The following is a 17,941-nucleotide window of genomic DNA, read 5'->3' as shown; positions in this document are numbered from 1 at the left end:
CCATGGGATGTGGGAGCGATGATTTGCCCGTCAGGCAAAAAGACACCGTGGGCTCCGGCCACGGGTGACAATCCGTGGGCAGGGATGGACAGCGGTGTTGGGCTGTTTCTTGCTGCTTTCCTTGCAGGAGAGTGCCTAGGCTCACGTCCGGTGTGGCTGAGTCAAGAAAACATGCCTCAGTGCAAGGAGGGAGACTGCAAGGGCAGCGCTGGTGCATGCAATTTGCAGTCCTGCAAACGAGAGCACCGGCAGACACAAATTACAGCTCGGTTCTGCCACTGACAGCTGGCACGTAGTCTCGGTCAGCTGCTCTGACTCGAGCATCCACGTTTAGGGGAGCAGTGGCACGCTCACATCAGGGATGCTGGGCTCATCCCCACACTGATCTCCTGCCCTTCTTGTCCTTGGGACAAGTTAAGCAGAGCCCTCCCAGCACAGATCCCATCCCCGAATTAAAGGGCTCCTTCTCAAACCCAGAGGGATAGAGGAGGTGATGATGTGCAGGATGCTTGAGGGAAAGCCAGGATATACGTGTGGAGCCTGGCTGCTGTGCTAGCAATGCTTGTTGCCCTTTGCAGTGTTGCAAGTAACTGTCCCGTAGGTCTCAAAGATTTTAGTGGGCTCAGCGAGTTTAGGAAAAGCCATAGTGGGTTTCCAAATTTCCTAGGCTGCTCTTTATGAGCAACACAGGCACGAGGAAAGATTTCCTTTTTGTGCCTTTTAACAGAGCTTGAATTCAGAAAACTTTCTGCAAAGAAAAGAGCAGGACCTGAGCGTCGTTCCCTCTGTCCTCAGGGACTCCCAAAGTGACTGTGTCAGCAGTCGTTTGAGGGTGCAGAGCAGCGCCCCCTTCTAAAAAAGGCCTCTGCTGGAACATACCCTTTTATTATGTGTAATTATGTGGGTCGTGCTGATGGCCTCGCATCTGGATGCCCTTCGATTCCAGCCTTGCCAGCCAAGAGCAGCAAACTTCAGCCTGCGGATAACATTTGTGCTTCCACAGGAGCCTGAGCCTGGGGGGGGGTTGAGAGCTCTGCCTTTCCGCTGCCGCTCCTCCCTCCTCTTCCTCGGGGCTGCTCCCCGCAGCCCGGCAGCCACGGCATCCTCGTCCCCGCTATGGGTGATGTCGCGTTCGGTGGATGACGTGCCCTGTGCCAATTTCGAGGCCAACATATTTGCGAAGAGCCTGTGCCAGCACTGTTTCCGCGCCGCAGGGGCTCACCAGCACGCTAACCAGGTGAGCTCCTCCATCCCACCTGGAGGCTATGAATGCTGCATTAAGGGCCTCTTTGTTCAGCCTTGGGACTTCACAGAGGTGGAAATCCCTAACACAAAGGCTCAGCCGGGCTTTCCAGGGGAAAGGGGATTGGCAAAGCAGGGATCAACCCTGGATTTAATCTCTGCTTGGCGCCTTCTGGCATCCACAGCCCACCTCACCTAAAATACGGTCCTGGCAGACCTTGCTGCAGCGAGCTGTTCCCAGAGGGAAGGTGGAAGGGGATAAATCTCATGGGATTTGGGGCTCTGGATGCCTCAGTCCAACCCGGTCCTTCAGCACGAGCTGCTTGGCTGCGGCAAGCTGCATCCAACCAGGCGTCAGCCGGTTTCATGTTCGCGGAGGGTTTCGTGTTGTTCGCTGCTCTCCCAGAGCGACTGGCCTGGGATCATGAAATAGTAATGAGCCTCCCGCTATCTTTCGTGCCCTCTACCCCTGGTCGTGGGCCCTCTAAGGTTACTGCAGCCCTTTGCCCGTGATCTGCTCAGAGCTGCCTCTGAGCGAATCCCGGCGCGGGCGAGATGCTGGAGGGAGGGCAGCGCGGGCACCCCACCGCTGCTCCTAAGCCCCGCAGGTAACCGGGGGGAGATGCCAAGGTGCAGGGGCTGGGGCTGCAACCTTCTCTGTGGAAATTATCCTCTTTCTGGGCGCTGTGTCCTCTCCTGGGGCTGTCTGGGTGGCGAGGGAGCAGCAGCAGTGAGGGGGGTTCCCTGAGCCCACACCCACATGCGCTTTCTCTGCGAGCCTCTGAAACCAGCCTGCTCTCGGAGGAGGTAGAAGAAGCAAGGTGTTTCCCAAGGGAGCTGTGTTTTCCTTCGTCCTCGTCTTCAGCACGGTGACGGCACGGCTGCATCCTCCTCTTCCTCGCAGGAACATGCCGTGGAGGTGGCAGGGCGCAGCGCCGGCACCGACGCAGAGCCAGGTGGGCCCTGGGACGCCGTCCACATCGTAGCACCCCGGTGCGAGGTGTACGTCTGCGTGGGCCGAGCCGACGGGGCGGCGCGGTGAGTGCCACCAGCAGCCACCATGCTCAAGGGAAGCCCCTCGGAGCGAGCGATGCAGTGGGGGGAGAGGGGAGCCAAGCCACGAGAGCAGGGGGAAACCGGGCGCGATGCTGCCGATGCTCTGCCCGGGCAAAAGGGCTGAGCAATCCCTTCTGCCCGGGTTCCTCCGGGCTGTCCCTGGGTGCTGCTGCCCGTCCCCAAGCTCTGCTGACCGCCGGCTGTCCTCTCTCCCCGCTCCACAGCTGGCACCAGGGCAGGGCACGTCCCCCGCTCAGCCCCGGAGCCGAGGGCGAGCACGGAGAAACCGGCACCGAAGGCCGCGGCCGTGCCAAAGCCAGCTCCGCGCTCGCCAGGGTGAGATGGGCGTCCCTCTTGGTGTGGGTTGTTTCAGTGTCCCCAGCCCCTCGTCACCTCAGTGCCACGTCCGCTGGGCACGTTCAGAAGCTCCTGAGATGGCAGAGGGGCTCAGCTGAGTTCCTTCATCCCACAAAGCAGGCTCTGCCCCTAGATTCACTGCTGGGTTCCCCAGTGCAGGTTTTCCTGTGTCACTCCGTGCCATGCCAGCTGATTTTGGGCTGAGACCACCTTATGCTCCTCTCCCGGTCCTGTTTTACCAGCAGCTCTGGGCTGTAACCCCTCTTTGCCTCCTTCCAGCCCACAAGCCTGCTGCCCCCATTGCAGAGACCTGCCCTGTCTTGTCTCCCAGGACTGGGAAATGACCAGGCTGTGGGACAACTCTTTGGGATCGGGCAAGCGGGACGCCATGAGCTACGGGGGCCGCAAGGACGAGGTGCGGGCGCCGCAGGCAGACAGACCCAGGTGGGGTCAGCCCCTTCCCTCTGGATCCTGGGTGAGGACAGAGGCCCCGAGCTTTAGGAAAGAAATCTGCCCGCTGAAAGCAGGTACACTTGGTTTGCTCCCGTGCTAGACCCTGGTTCTGGTTTGCTTTCCGCCTGGGGGTGTCTGAAGTTGACAGCAGGTCTCTAGATATAGCATCGCTTTAGCCAGAGCCTGGTCCTAGGAGGTTTTTGATACGAGAATCACAAACAGTTAAGGCCTAGAGCCTGTGAGACAGCACCTCTTGGTGTGCTGACTGTGAAATCCCAGTCCCCCGGGTGTTATCTCCCTGCATGGTTTGCTGTGCCCGTGCTCTGCAATGCTGTCCCCACCTGCAGAGAGCCTGGGTTTTCCCTCTGCCCTCCCGTTCCTGGCTCTCCCCCAAAACCTGCTTTGCCGTGGCGGCATCCCGCATCGCCCATACCTCCCCCAATAACACCCTCCTCCCCATCCCAGACCGAGGTCCCGCCAGCCAGAAGCCCGAGGAGAGCCGGGCGAAACACCGCACAGGGAGCTGCTATTTCTCCCTGGAGCACCGAAAACCCGACCCTCCCCGGGCTCCTTCCCCACCGCATCCCGGCCGCGGCTCCTCTCTGACCCCCGGCATCCCAGCGGGCAGGCGCCTGGCGTCCTCCTCCCGGGCTGGGGAGCCCCACGGGCACCCCGGCGGTGGGGGCACGGAGGGGAGGCGCGGGCTGGAGAGGCAGGAGTACACGGTGCTGGCGGACCTGCCCAAACCCAAGCGCCTCGGCCATGGGGACGCCGCCGACCGCTGCGGCTCCCGCACGCTCAGCCCAGGCCGGGTGGAGGTGGAGAGGATATTCGGCTGCGAGCGCAGGTGAGAAGCGAGGGGTTTCTACACTGGGGTGTCCCCACGTGCCATCGGGGTACCCCCAGCTGGGGATGTGTGGGGCTGGAGCCGGGCTCGGGCAGCAGCCGGACAGGCTGCGTGTGCCCGCAGGAAATCGGAGACGCTGGAGGCTTTCCAGGCCCTGGAGGAGGGCCGCGTGGAGCGGCTGGACGGGAAGACCCCGGTGCCACCCAGCAAAGGCCGGCTAGGTCGGAGGCAGTCCAGCCCCAGCCTGCCCAGGGAGGTGAGTCCTGGCTGCTTGCTCCTGCCACGTTTCCCCCTATTCCCCGTTTGGGTTCGAGAGGTTTCTCTTCGCTACAGGCTGCCTCTGTGCATAGGGGTGCAATTATTGCAGTACTTTTCATCTGGGGAATTACCCAACCGAGCCATCTCCCAGCCATCATCCCACCTTCTCTCCCTCCTCGCTGTCCCTCACAAGTGCATTTTTGCTCCCAGGAGGACTCTTTGCTCTCTGTCTCCTGTGTCCCTAGGGCCAGCGGCTCTCCTGGCACCCCGAGCAGCGCAGCAGAGACCCCAAGGAGCCCCGGCGCTCCCCCAGCCCAGCTCGGCACCCAGAGAGGACTGGGGCCCCCCTGCACCCCATGTGCCCATCTCCACGGGCGGAGAGGGACTGGAGGAAGCCAAGGGAGCCTGCGAGCCCCACTCGGCAGCTGGAGAGGGGCAGCAGCAGCTTGCGCTCCCCCAGCCCCACTTTCAGGTCGGAGCAGAGGGCAGGGGGGGCCACGAGCGCTCCCCAGCGCTCGGAGAAAGACTGGAGGAGCCAAGCGGAGAGGGGCCGAGCTGCCTGGCAGGCTGGGAGCGTGGGGAAAGTGCCGGAGAGGAAGAGCCGGGGGGATTCCCTGCACCCCCCGAGTTTTGGGAAGGGCTCGGATAGCATCAGGCTGGGCCGGGCAGGGCCCCCACGTTCCTCGAGTCCCCTGGGATGGACAGAGAGCACGTGGAAAAGCCAAAAGGAGATCTCCCCAGTTGGCCCAGCACAGGGGGCAGAGAGGAGATGGGGGAACCCGAGGGAGCCGCTGCACGCCAGGGGCTCCGGGAAACAGCCCGAATGTGGCTGGCAGAGCCTCCGGGAAAAACTGCAGCATCCCCTCCCCGGGAAGGGCACCGACAGTGACTGGAGAGGCCGAGGGAAGCCCCTGCGTCCTGTGAGCCCGACGCGCCCGCTGGAGCAGGACTGGAAGGGCCGTGGAGATGCCCACCAAGCTCAGAAGCCAGAGAAGGACTCGAAGCTCCAGGAGAAACCCCTGTGCCACGTGGACTTGATGCACCAGCTGGAAAAGGACTGGAGAAGCCCTGGGAGATGTCTAGATGTCTGGCCACGGCCAGATGACAGCTGGAGAAGGCCTGAGAGTCCAGTGCAGCAGCTGGAAGATGACTGGAAGGCACCTGAGCACACCCAGGACTCAAACAACCCCGAAAAGCCCTTGGAAAGTGACTGGGGGAGCAAGAAGCTTCCTATTTATCACGTGAGTATGGCAGAGGAGTGAAAACACAGGCAGGAGCCGGAGCTGGTGGGGGACCCTGCTGCCAGGCGCAAAACCAGCGAGCATCTTTGCCTGCACGGAGCAGGACGCTGACCTGGTTTGCAGCTTTCCTCGCTGGCCAGGGCAGAATTAAGTCACACACACACACACACACACGTGCACACACAGCCTTCCTGCTCCTCCGGCATCCCCTTTTCCCCAGGGTGTGAGGAGCGGCGCCGCCCTCCTGGTACTGGGGTGCTTCCTTCTGCCCCGCGCTGGGATGGAGACGGCGGGGCCTGGGGAAGCGAGGAGAGGATTAAACCCCCTGCCTTTAGCTCTCGCTATCTCTCCCCGCAGCCCCAGCTGGGTGGAGGCACCTTCCCAGCACAAAGCTCCTCGGGAAGCCAGCACCCACACCCGAATGCCGGTGAGAGACGCAACAAGGTAGGGGGCCAGGCCCGGGAGTGGGGTTGGGAGGGCTCAGCACACACCAAGCACCACAGCGGGCTGCCCGCCTCCTGCACTGTCACCTCCTGGGCACTGGGCTCGCTGTCACACCCTGCGGGATGGCGGGGGTCACACCCCAGCCCTGCCACCCTATGCCCATTTCCCAGATGGGAAAACTGAGGTGCGAGGTCGTAAGGGGGGGGGGGGGGGGGGGCGAGCGGCACACCTGGGCCTGAACCCCTCGCTGAGCTGCCTTCCCTCCTTTATCTCCTGGTGGCAGCGGGGACTTTTTGGGCACGAAGGGGGCCGTGAAGCGGGGGTCACGGTGTCGCCCCAGGAGCCCCACAACTTGTCCTTCCGTGGGCCCGCCGGCCTCACCCGCCCCGCCGGCTCCATTGGCCGTGCGCTGCGGGGCGGCTCCCATTGGCCGGGCTGGGTCCTCCCAGGAAGTTTGGGGTGGGAGGAAAAACTTTTTTTTTTTTAAATTTAAAAAAAAAAAAAAAGAGGAAAAACTCAGGCAGGCATGGTGGGGCCACGGGAACCACCCGGCCTCTGAAGCCGCCCCGCCGCCCTGGCTGCCAGCGCCCGCTCCCGCCGCGCCCCCGCCATGACGGTGAGTCCGGCACCGGGGGTCCCCCGCTTCAGCTCGGGCCTTGCTGCCACCATCTTCTCCCCGTCACCCTGCTTGGGCTGCCCTCCGTCCCCTCAGGGCTGGTGATGGAGTGGCTTTAGTGGCAGCCCCACACGCGTGGGGGCAGGCGGAGGCACCCCCAGTGGGTGCGTGAGCAGCTGAGGCTCGCCACGCCGGTGGCAGGGGGACGGGGTGCGACAGCAGGGGGGGGACACACGGGTGGCAGGCTGGGCTGCGCGTCCCCTCCGGCCCCAGAGTGGTTTTGTTAAGCAGAGCCAGAGCGGTTTGCTTTTTCTTTTGGCCTGCGGCCCTTTCCTGGCGGAGCGAGTTCCCGTTTTTTTTTTTTTTTTTTTTTTTTTTCGGAGGAAGCGTGCTTTTGGGGAGGCCGAGAACCCCGCTGCCATCCCCGCGGTGGGGAGGAGGCGAGAGGAAGGAGCCCTGGGCAACCTGCTGCGGGTGGCCCTGACGGAGCAGGGGTGACCTCCAGAGGTCCCTCCTTCCAGCCGCCGTGCTCAGGGAAGTGTTGCTCCGGGGCCTGCAGTCCTGAAGGGAGCAGGAGGAGCAGGAGGCACGGGGATGGCGGAGGAGGGAGCGCACCTGATCGACCACCCCATCCCCGTCGGCTCCGGGCTTTCTGCCCGGTCAGGCTCCGCCACACCGAGGCAAGGTCCTCCCGTCCCTCCCATCCTTCAGATTCAGTCTGTTGCCTTCTCTTCTTTTCCATTTCTTCACCCTCACTCTGTTGCCTTCTCTCCTCCTCCATTTCTTCTCCCGGGGCTCCGGCTCCCTTGTACCACCCGGGAGCGATTCTTCCACTCCCACCCCATCCCCTTCCCTTCTTTGGTGTTTACATTCTTCAGATACTTGCTCGCTGTTATCACAGCCCTTGTATCCCTTCCTCGGACGGAGCAGGCAGCTGGCTCTCTGCAACCTGCCGTGCTATAACCCAGTCCCTCTGGACGTCACCTGTGTCCCCGGTCACTTGGTGCTGTCCCCCCCAGTGCAGGGCCGGGTATAACCCCGTGTAGGGCTGGGCACAGCCTGCCTCTCACCCACAGGGCTGGATGTTTTTCTGGGGACACATCCTGCCCCATCCTTGCATCTCAGCTGGTTGTCGACCAGCCCCCGGATCTCTCGGCGGCTCTGCTTTCCTGCCCGTTTCCTCCTCCTGCCCCCGGCCTTTTCCTCCGAGGGGGGATTCAGTCCAAACCTCGCTCTGTTCTCTGCTCGTCTCCTGAGCTCTTTGCTCCAGGTGACGAAGCTGGATTTGGTCGTGGAGAGGGGGGATATAAGTGGCTTTACACACTTTCTGCGGTGACCAGTGTCCTGTCTTGTGCTACCAGCCCTGCTACAGCAAAAATACTGCAAAGGTGGTTGCAGAGCTGAGGCTGGCAGGGAAAAAAGGGCCCGTTCTGCCCGGTGACATTCACGTGCTCAGGGGAAGCCTGCGGCGGGGATTTGCTGGTCCTGGTAATGCATGTGGGGCAGTAATAGGGCAGCGAGTGTTGGCAGGGGCTCTGGCAGGGCTGGCCTGATCTTTTTCCAGTTTGTTTTCCCGGTGGTGTACATTGGGCTCATTATTTCAGCAATTAATGCCCTGGCATTGTAAATCATCGATAAGATGAGCCCTAGCTGACCTGCGCAGAAGTCCCCCCAGAAGTCCTTTTGCTCCCTCTCTCGGTCTGTTTTTCTTCCACCCCTGAGCTGAGCTGCCTCCTGGCCCCCAGGACACGGAGCCTACACTACAGCCGACCCCAAAACACTTTCCTAAATGGAAAAACGAGAAAACACAGCACTCGTGCTGATTCCCCCACCTTGGGGAGCCCACCATGCCTGCCTCTCCTGCCCTGCACACGTGCGTGCTGGGAGGGGCGGCCGTGCCGAACGCTTCGCCTCCTTTCCTTCCCTCCTGCCGCTCCCAGTCCGGAGCCAGCGCTGAAGTCACTGGATTGGAAGGGATAACGGCGAGAAGGGTGGAGCCGCCACCACGGGGAAGGAATTAATTTTCAGAGCGCTTTCGCAGGGCGGCAACGACGTACGGTCCGGGGGAGCGGCCGAAGGGATGCGCGCGGCCCCCTTGGTGCCCTGCTGCCAGCACCGCTCTTTGCCTCTGCTCCCTGTGCCTGCTCGAGCTGCCCTGGAAGAAGAGTCTCTGGGCTGAATTATTTGCTGGTGCAGCTCCTCCCGAGCTGGTGGAGTCGGGAGGAGGAGCGGCTCCAGCCTGTTCGGCCAAGGGCGAAGCCAGGGAGAGCGGTTCCCCTGAGTCAGCTCTCCGGCGTGGCGCTTCTGCAAGGAGAGAAACTGGTTGGGATGCCGTACCGGTGGCGTGAGGTTAGGAGGAGGCAGAGGGGGGGAAAACTTCTTTCTAGCAGGGGTTGAAGAGGATGAAACTCTGCTCATCCTCAGTAGCCATGGCCCGAGGCTGGGCAGGGGGAAGGCTCTGCAGAAGGAGAGGAGCCCGCAGCAGCTCGGGGAGGGTTTGTTCTCCCGCTCCAGTTGTGACTCCGGTTTGGTCTCCAGCCTCGGGCGGAGCGTTTTAACGCAGCGTGTTTCCACAGCTGTTAAATTGCCTCCTGCACGGCTGCGGTGAGGGCTGGTTTATTGCGAACCGCTCGTGTCTTTAATAAGCGGTCGGCGGTGAAGTCGCTGGCGGGATGTACCTCTGGGGCACGGATGCCCGGGGTTGGGACGAGGTGTGTCCGCTTCTTCGCTTCCTTCTCCAACCCCAGCCTGTCCGGCGGCAGAGCGGCATTCCCTTCCGCACAGTCCCCTCGCCCCTGCCTCCCTCTCTTATCTCAGAATAAATATCTCCAAGGCACCTTGTGGAAACCTCCCTGCTGCATATTTTCCTTTAATTTTTTTTTTTACTCTTATCTCCTGTTTCCTCTTACAGGAATGATTGCCTGTTGCTGAGAGCTAAATCCCGTCCTCCTCCGCCACTGGGTCCTAAACCCCCACGCGTTTCCTAAAAGTGTTGCGGGGCTCTTCTCACTCCTTATTCCCCCTCTGAGGACTCCGATCCCATCCTCTGGCACAAGAGACCTGTGACTTCCAGCACACAGTAACCCTCTGCTTTCTCCTCTCTTTTCCAGCCAGATCTCCTCAATTTCAAGAAGGGATGGATGTCCATCCTGGACGAGCCAGGAGAGGTAAGCCCGACCTGGATCCTGCCTCTTGCCCCAGCCCCGTTGGTCGAGGTCCCCGTGTGAGCAGTGGTTTTTCCTTCCCCTCCTGTTTCGGTCTTTCCTGCTGTGGGGAACCTCTGCTCGAGGTGCCGGTGGCACTGCACCGCTCGGAGCTGAGGGGCGCGAGGGGGAGTTGGAAGGGAACCAGAGAAGGGGGAAGAGCCTGGAGGCTGAGAGGTCGCAGAGCAGCATATCCCTCCCTGTTCCTGTGCTTCCCTCGGTAACCGTCTGTCCGTTTCCCTCCTGTCTTTTCCACTCCCTCCCCCTAACCGGTCTGCTGGCAGTGGAAGAAGCACTGGTTCGTGCTGACCGACTCGAGCCTGAGATATTACAGGGACTCGAACGCCGAGGAGGTGAGCGCTGGCAGCGTTTCCCGAACCCTCTGTTCTTTCCCGGTCTCGTCCACGTGGTGAGGGGGAGAGGGACGCGACCGCTGGCATGGCCACCTCGTGTCCACGCAAGGGACAGTGTCCTGTCCTCGTGAAAGGAGCCAGAGGTGGCCAGTGTCTCTTTGAGACCTCATCCTGGTCCATCATTCATCCCAAAGAGTCCATGGGGGGGTTGTCGTGGTGGGGAGTGAAGAGAAGGGCTGACCCCCATGAGCAGGGCTGCTCTGCTCTCCAATTCTTCCTCCTCCCGCAGAGCAGAGGTGGCGCATGCTTTCCTTAGGGTGCAGGCAGGTGGCTGGGGCTTTTTCAGAGCCGGGCTTGCATTTATGCCCTGGAGGGCGGTTGTGCTTTCAGGCCGATGACCTCGATGGCGAAATCGATCTCCGCTCCTGCACAGACGTGACAGAATTTGCGGTGCAGCGCAACTACGGCTTCCAGATACACGTGAGTGCCCGGCGGGCACAGAGGGACGCCGGCTGGGAACGGCTGCTCCCTTGCCATCCACGTCTCTGATCCAGAGATTTGGGCTGTGCAAACCTCGTGCCAGGATGGCAGGGTAGTCGGTGACATGCCCAGCACCCAGAGTTGGCCTGTGGTGGCTCATGTTTGCTTGCTGCCAGTGTTTCTTTTGCCTTTGCTTGGAGATGGTCTCCTGAGGGGTGTGAAAGAGGCGTCCCCACAAAGAACACATCTCCACTGCTGCCCCTCCGTGCGTCCCCAGGAGCCCAAGACAGAGGGTGGCATTCCCAGTGGGTGCAGAAGGGGAACAGAGAGGGGCTGCGGGGTTTTGTAAAAAGCTCTTTGTGAGCTGATACTGCGCGAGCAGGCGCCCAGTGGTCCTGGGAGACCACCAGGAGCTTCCCATGCCTCTGGCAGGCAATGACAGAGCCTTTGTCCCGTCCCCATTGCAGACGAAGGATGCCATCTTCACGCTGTCGGCGATGACCTCGGGCATCCGGCGCAACTGGATCGAGGCGCTGAGAAAGAACGTGCGCCCCGTCAGCGCTCCGGATGTCACCAAGTAAGAGCTGCCTGGTGTCAGGGCCCCCTCTCCTTTCCCACTGGAGTGTGGCACGGCTGGAGCTCAGGGCAGCTCCTCTGCACCCCGTGGGGAAAGTCTGTCTCCCCACGCACTCAGACAGAGCTGCCAAGTACCGTGACGAAACTGCTCATGCGGTGTTTTTCGCAAGGCTGGGTTGAGCAAAAGCTGAGCTGTGGGTTTTGGCCGGCAGTGCGCGGGGGCTGTCTGTCCGTCCCCGCGCTGCACCTCTCCTTCCCGTGCCACTGCTCTGCTTTCAGGCTCTCCGACTGCAACAAGGAGAACACGATCCGTAACTGCGTCCCGACAAAGGGCTCGCTGCGGGCAGAGGAGCAGCAGCGGCCGGGCTCCGAGGGCAGCGCCAAGGGCAGCCCCTGGAAAGCGGACGGGCAGCGCCATGCCTTCGACTACGTGGAACTGTCCCCCTTGCAGCAGGACCCCCACAATCAGGGGTCCCCGCCGAGGACGAGAGGGAGCTTGAGGGTCTCGGAGCGAGCGCCCAAGCACGAGGATCTGGAGCGGGATCTGGCTCTCCGCTCAGAGGAGAGGCGCAAGTGGTTCGAGAGCCCCGACGGCGGCGTCCCCAACACCGACGGCCCGGGGGGGGACTCGTCCCGCAAGGCAGGGGAGCCGGATCTGCCCACCACCCCGCTTTCAGAGGAGCAGCGGGTTCGGCTGAACGAGGAGATAGAGAAGAAGTGGCTGGAGCTGGAACGCCTGCCCTTGAAGGACTCGCGGCGGGTGCCCTTGACAGCACTGCTGAACCAGGGCAAGGGAAGCCACGGAGACCTCAACGAGGCCCTGAAAAAGGAGGTGAGAGCATCCGTCCTCTTGGAGAGGTGGTTTCTTAGTGCGTGCCCCGGGGCTTTGGGCCTCCCTGCAGCAGGAGGCTCCGCAGAAGAGCGAGGCCACCCACATTGGTGGCATCACTTGCACGGAGCTGCGTTTTGTTGCAGTTTGCGTTTGCTGCCTCCTTTCTGAACTGCTCCCAGGCTTGCAAAAGCTTCACCTCCGAGCCCTGGAAAAGAGCAGCGTGTGTGTCTGTCGGAGCTAAGCGTCCTCAAGCACAGATCTACCTCCGGAGGAGAGCGTGTCCGGCTCCTCCCCTCCTTGCTGGCACTTAGCAGGCTAGGGCTATGGGGCTGACTTCGCCACGCTGCTCTCTTTCCAGGCTGCCACCTCCTCCCTGTCCCACCCGGGGCTCAGCACCTCTTTCTCTCTCTCCCCTCCCTGGCACAGGTCCAGTCACTGCGGGCGCAGCTGGAGTCCTGCCGGGCCAAAAACGAGAGCCTTCGGGAGGCGACAAAATCCCAGGGGGACGGCCACGTGCCCCGGGGGTACATCTCTCAGGTGAGCCCCAAAATGGGAAATGCCACGGCCCGGACTCACTGCCAAGCAGGTATCGCTAATCGTTGGGTTGCCTTGGTGACCCTAACGGGGCTCGGCTGTAATCAGTGATAATTACATAAAGGCTGGTGTGCATATTGCCCGTCCTTAAAGGGGCTGGAGCCAGGGGAACTGGTGCTTCCCGCTTCCTGGCGGGAGGCAGCGGTGTGAGCACGCTGCTGGGATTTCAGGATGTGTCGCAGGCGGCCGGGGGAAGGAAATTCAGGCTCCTGGTGAGCCGCCCGTTGCAACGGGCTGGCTGCTTCTAGCCCAGATAAAGGAAACCACAAGTCACGTGGAGCTGTTACTCAGGTGCTCTGGGATCTTGAGTAACGTTTACAGCTCACAGGCCTCCGTACGTTCAAAAAAATAAAAATAAATAAAGGAAAAGGAGTGGGGAGAAATGGCATCTTATCTTCCTGATTACTTGGCTCCCAGGCCAGGGCTTCGTACATAAAACCAGACTTCACCTTTCCTAAAAGGGCTCATTCTCCATTGATTTTTCAATGTTCGTGGCCAGCCTGATCCCTCTCCTTTTTTAATCTGCAAGACAGCTGCCAGCTTCCTGCATCTCAGCACAAAGGGAAGCCAGGGAGGGCTTGTGTCCCTGCAGCGTGCTGCTTTAACATCGCCTGACAGTTGTTCCCTCTATATCAGTGTTCACCTTAGTGCCAGGGGAAGGAATTGGGGACAGCAAGTTGAGGGATGCAATGGCTTCTTAAAAATAATGTTCTGGCGTGGTTAGGTGGCAAAAAAGTCCTTCCCAAGGGCCTTGGGGGCTGAGACGAGAATGTCCTGCTGTGCTTTTTGTTTGTAACACCAGTTATCTACAGTGCTGGGCATTGAGAGAACTGTCCTGCAGCTCAGGGCCAGCAGAAAGGAAAGCAAGCTGGGTGGGAAGGTCTGTGATGGCCAGGCTTTGGGGAAGAAGGGCTCTTTAACAGCGCCCAGCCAAGTCATGTGGCAACGGGAGGTGTCACTTTTCTGAAGAAGAGGCTCAGTTTCCGTCGGTTCTGGGGTCGCTGCTTCATTTAAAAGGCAAATAGCGAGACGCGGTTCCAGCTGTTAATCTCCTCCAGCCAGGCAGGGTGGCCTGGAAGAAGGGTCTGGCCCAGCTCCCCCCTTGGCCAAAGAGAGATGTTCAATCTCTTGATGTGTTTGGCAATAAAAGCAGCACCTCGCTTTCAGGAGGGACAAACCACCCTGGGAAGTGGTCTCTGGCCCTGGGCTGGACTAAGGTTTGCAAAGTCAAATACCAGCCCAGCAAGGTGCCCGTCCTAGTGCAGCCCTTCCTCCTGTCCGTGTGCCTGGCACCTTCAAGCCCCTCACTCCTCCTGCTTCTTGTCCTTTTCCCCGGCACGGCAGGAGGCCTGCGAGCGCAGCCTGGCCGAGATGGAGTCGTCCCACCAGCAGGTGATGGAGGAGCTCCAGAGGCACCACCAGCGGGAGCTGGAGCGGCTGCGGCAGGAGAAGGAGCGGCTCCTCGCAGAGGAGGCTGCAGCCACAGCAGCGGGTAGGAGCGGGTGTTTTGGGTGGTCTTGGGAAGTGGAGAAGGCGGGGGAAGCCCGGAGGGCAGAAGGGAAGGAGGAGGAACTGCAGACGGAGGTCTTTGAGTCTGCAGCAGCTCGGTCAGCTCCCTGGCTTGGTTTCCCCAGACGTGCTGAGCAGGCACAGCCTGATGCCATGTCTCCCGTTGTCCCTCTCTGCAGCCATCGAAGCACTGAAGAAAGCCCACCGGGAGGAGATGAACAAGGAGCTGGGCAGGACACGAAGCTTTCAGCAGTGCGGCTCCATCTCGGATGCCCTCCAGAAGCAGCACCAGTAAGAAATCTCCTCTCCTCCGCCCCTTGCTCAGTGCTGCTGCCCTCGCCGAGCCCCGTGCTGGTCTTATCGCACCCGTCTGTGTCTGCCTCCCCAGGGGTGGTGGGTGACAGCCAGGTTGCTGCCATAAAGCCAGCTATATGGCAGAGAGCTTTATCCCCTGCTTGGTGCCAGCAAAGCAGGATTGATCCACAGAGGAATAAGCAGCTGCCTGCCCCCCCCAGCACTAGCCGAGGTCTCGCTATTCCTGGCGTCCATTTCCCCTGTAGGCTCGTACCTCTGTGTGTGTTATGCAAAGCTCCTGCATGACTAGAAGCTCCCAGAAGCCCCGTCCTCATGCTGGGAGGGTGGAGAATGAAGCCTGGATCCACACGGAGCAGTGTGGCAAAGACACGTCGGAGGCTTTGGGAAGAGCCTGTCCGTGGCACAGGGGCAGGCGATGCTGATGACAAGGACAGCGATGGTGGCAGGGCAGCAATGACCCGGCGCCTCTTTGGCAGGTTGGACGTGGACTCCCTGAAGCGGGAGCTGCAGGTGCTTTCCGAGCAGTACTCCCAGAAGTGCCTGGAAATCGGGCAGCTCACGGAGAAAGCGGAGGAGCGGGAGCAGACACTGCAGCGCTGCCAGCAAGAGGGGAAGCAGCTCCTGCGGAAGAACCAGGCAAGAGAGGGGCTGTCCCTGCCCGCGGGGACCACAGAGCATCTTCCTTCCGCTGGGGGCTGCCCCTATCTAACCTGACTGCTAAAAGTCCCCTTTTTGGTCATATTCTTCCAATATTTTACTGGGGGCTTGCCCGCAGGAGCTGCAGACCCGCCTCTCGGACGAGATCGGGAAGCTGCGGAGCTTCATCTCCTCGCGGTGCTCCGGGGACCGATCACAAAACAACGAGCGCAGCTCCTGCGAGCTGGAGGTACGGGGCTGACGGGGTCTCATCCTGGCGGCGATTTTGGCTCGGAGGGGAGCCGCGGGGCGGCCAGGAGCCGCGCAGGAAGGAGGTGCGCAAGCTTCCCCTCCGTGCCTCTCCCGGGGCACCTCGCATCACTTCCCTCTTCCTTCCTCTCCCACCGCCGCGCTTGCGCCCGGGGCAGCGGTCATCCTGCGGCTCTCTGGTTCCCCCTGCCTTGAGTCACCTCTGGCTCCTCTTTCCCCGGCCCAGGTGCTGCTACGGGTGAAGGAGAACGAGCTGCAGTACGTGAAGAAGGAGGTGCAGTGTCTCCGGGAGGAGCTTCAGATGATGCAAAAGGTGGGTGCTTTCCTGGAGCCTTCCTCCCCTGCTTCCTAGGGCTGGGCACGCCAAGGCCCTCACAGGAGAAGAGAGAAAGGGGCTGGGAGGCAGCAGGTTTTGACTTGGTTCACTTGGATGCTCGGGCCAAAGCCTCTTGTCCCCTGTGCTCCTTGTCCCTGCTGGCTCACAAAACGACCATGACCTCGTGGCGGTATCCCAGTCCTTAAAGGGTGCCTGTAAAAGGCTCCTCTCCCCTCACGAGGAGCCACGTGCAGAAGACAAGGGGTACAAGCTGCACTGGGAGATGTTTCATCTTGACGGAAAAAATAAAATGTTATGTTGAAAACAATGAATTACTGGAACAATCTCCCCAAGGGTGTGGCGGAGTCCCCGCCACTGGAGGTTTTAAGACAGTTGGACAGGGTACTCAATAAAATCTCATCTAGGCTCCCTTTTCCCACAAAAGATTGGACCCAATGATTTTTCGAGGTCCCTTCCAACCTGGGCTGTTAAATACTTCTATAAAAATGCTGCTGAGGTTCAGATCTTGGGCTGGTTCTTCCTTCACCTGCTAGCCTTTCTCCCGCTGGCCTCACCTCGCCACCCAAATACCAGTGTGAGGGTTGCTGACTCTTCTCCCTCCCCGGCAGGACAAGAGATTTGCCTCAGGGAAATACCAGGACGTCTACGCGGAGCTGAACCACATTAAGGTGCGCTCGGAGCGGGAGATCGAGCAGCTGAAGGAGCATCTGCGCCTGGCCATGGCGGCCCTGCAGGAGAAGGAATCACTGTGCAACAGCGTCAGCGAGTAACGGTGAGCGCCGGGGAGCTGCCATGTCCCCTCCGGGTGCGGGTGGCTGAGATCCACTGAGTTTTGACAGAGGGATGGAGGCAAGGCAGGTTCCTCCTGCTCCACGCGGTGGTGTAGGGATGGCCTCCTTGAAAGGGGCTTAAACTCTTCCTTCTCTGCTTCCCATGCTCTTGGCTCACACCCATGTCCCCCAAACCCTCCTTTTGTCCCCGGTATTCCCCCAAGGTCCCCAGCCCCTTCTCACCACGCTGCCCTAAATGTTGCTGCACCCCCTGCAGAACCAGGCTGGAGGTGGGGGTGCTCTACCTCACACCTTGGTGACCGCGGCAGCAGTGATGTGGTAGTCAGCTGCCTGCGGCGGTGATGTTTCTGCTGCCTTCACCTTTTGAAGTGGTTTCCATACCACAACGCAGAAATGTGGGGTTTGCGTCAACGCAGCTCTCCTCCCACAAGTGCTAGCAGAGCATCCCTGGTGTATATGGGGAGATGAGCGCGGTGACGGGACGCTGTGACGCCAACACAAGTGCCCTGTTGTCCAGAGCAGGACTTCTGCTTCCTTGGGGGCCATGGCCATCAGGCTTGGGATCACCCTGCTCCACCAGTGCTCGCCACGGGGCACGGAGCAGTCCCAGGACATGTGGGACCATAGCGGGTCACCCAGCAGCCATCTCCTGGGCTGGCAGAAGGGACGATGTTTCTGCTCTGGGGGGGATCTTTCCAACCTTCCCCCCTTTTATTTTTCTCCTTCTCTCTCTCTCTAGGTCTGTTCTTCATTTGTTTATCTGTTCTTGTTTTTAATTTGCTCCGTTCCTCACTTGTGGGGAGGGGGAGGTTGAATCCCATCCGTTATCGCCTTGGCACGACGTCCCCCCTCCCCAGCCAGCCTCCCCTCACGCCCCTCCTGAAGCTTTCGATGAAGCCCTTCAACCCCCTCTCGCCTGCGTATCTGAGCACGTTGTTTGGACTGGCTCCTTACATGCACCTTCTTTGGGACTTTATATGTGAAAATTATATTTTATAGAGGAATTTTTGACTTCCCCCGGGAAGAAGGGGAAGAGGAGGGGGAAAGCTTTGACATCACCAGCGTTTTCTAACCTGAGAAAAAAGAGAATCTCTCCCCCCTTTCCCCAGCCCTGTTGCTCCCGGCCATGCAGCCACCTCTGGCACTTTTTGTGCCCTCTATTCCCCCGGCCTCCGCGGCCCCACGGGGACATACAGCGAGGACGCTGCTCCCCTGGGGAGAAGACACCCAAAGCCATAGGAGGGAGCCGACGGGGCCGCAGCTGCGCTCGCCCGGGACTTTGAAAGAGAAGACCTTGGCATGAGGCTGCGTGATCGAGCTCTCAGTGACTGTCCTTCGGCTCTGCCTTGGCAGAGCCTCAACCCCCTGGCACCTCCCCACCCGCCCTCCCTCGGGACGGGGAGAACCCGCCAATTTTGGGGGCAGAGGAGCTGCTGCCGTGCTGCGCAGTCAGCCCTGAGGTGGGAGCTGCTGCTCTGCCGTGCCCTTCACTTCTTAACTTAATAAAATCTTTCCATTTTGCTGAGAAAAA

General features: G+C 60.7%; 1 protein-coding gene across 2 annotated transcripts; it reads left to right on the top strand.

Annotated features, from left to right (window-relative positions):
- Window positions 1-1,008: 1,008 nt before the first annotated feature.
- LOC121063875 (TRIO and F-actin binding protein) lies at window positions 1,009-17,935 on the top strand. 2 transcript variants are annotated; one of them, XM_040544788.1, is made up of 21 exons: window positions 1,009-1,237; window positions 2,147-2,280; window positions 2,523-2,634; window positions 2,987-3,182; window positions 3,574-3,955; window positions 4,079-4,211; window positions 4,459-5,454; window positions 5,812-5,898; window positions 9,625-9,681; window positions 10,002-10,070; window positions 10,461-10,550; window positions 11,018-11,127; window positions 11,406-11,958; window positions 12,385-12,495; window positions 13,897-14,044; window positions 14,241-14,352; window positions 14,853-15,012; window positions 15,152-15,262; window positions 15,509-15,595; window positions 16,228-16,391; window positions 17,520-17,935. In XM_040544788.1, the coding sequence occupies exons 1-20, from the start codon at window positions 1,124-1,126 to the stop codon at window positions 16,387-16,389; spliced, it is 3,924 nt and encodes a 1,307-aa protein (XP_040400722.1). In that variant the 5' UTR covers window positions 1,009-1,123; the 3' UTR covers window positions 16,390-16,391; window positions 17,520-17,935. The 2 variants fall into 2 exon arrangements, with proteins under 2 accessions (XP_040400722.1, XP_040400720.1); XM_040544786.1 differs by having other exon boundaries at window positions 17,150-17,935.
- The last annotated feature ends 6 nt before the right edge of the window (window positions 17,936-17,941 follow it).

The sequence above is a fragment of the Cygnus olor genome, chromosome 1, assembly GCF_009769625.2.
Source record: "Cygnus olor isolate bCygOlo1 chromosome 1, bCygOlo1.pri.v2, whole genome shotgun sequence".
Taxonomy (NCBI): domain Eukaryota; kingdom Metazoa; phylum Chordata; class Aves; order Anseriformes; family Anatidae; genus Cygnus; species Cygnus olor.
Note: the sequence above shows the minus strand (reverse complement) of the source record. Positions and strands in the feature narration are given on the sequence as shown.

Coding starts and splice junctions, on each gene's coding strand:
- LOC121063875 (XM_040544788.1), top strand. CDS start 1,124: ATGTCGCGTTCGGTGGATGACGTGCCCTGTGCCAATTTCGAGGCCAAC. Junction 11,959..12,384: donor ACGAGGCCCTGAAAAAGGAG/GTGAGAGCATCC, acceptor TCCCTGGCACAG/GTCCAGTCACTGCGGGCGCA. Junction 14,045..14,240: donor GGCTGCAGCCACAGCAGCGG/GTAGGAGCGGGT, acceptor CCCTCTCTGCAG/CCATCGAAGCACTGAAGAAA.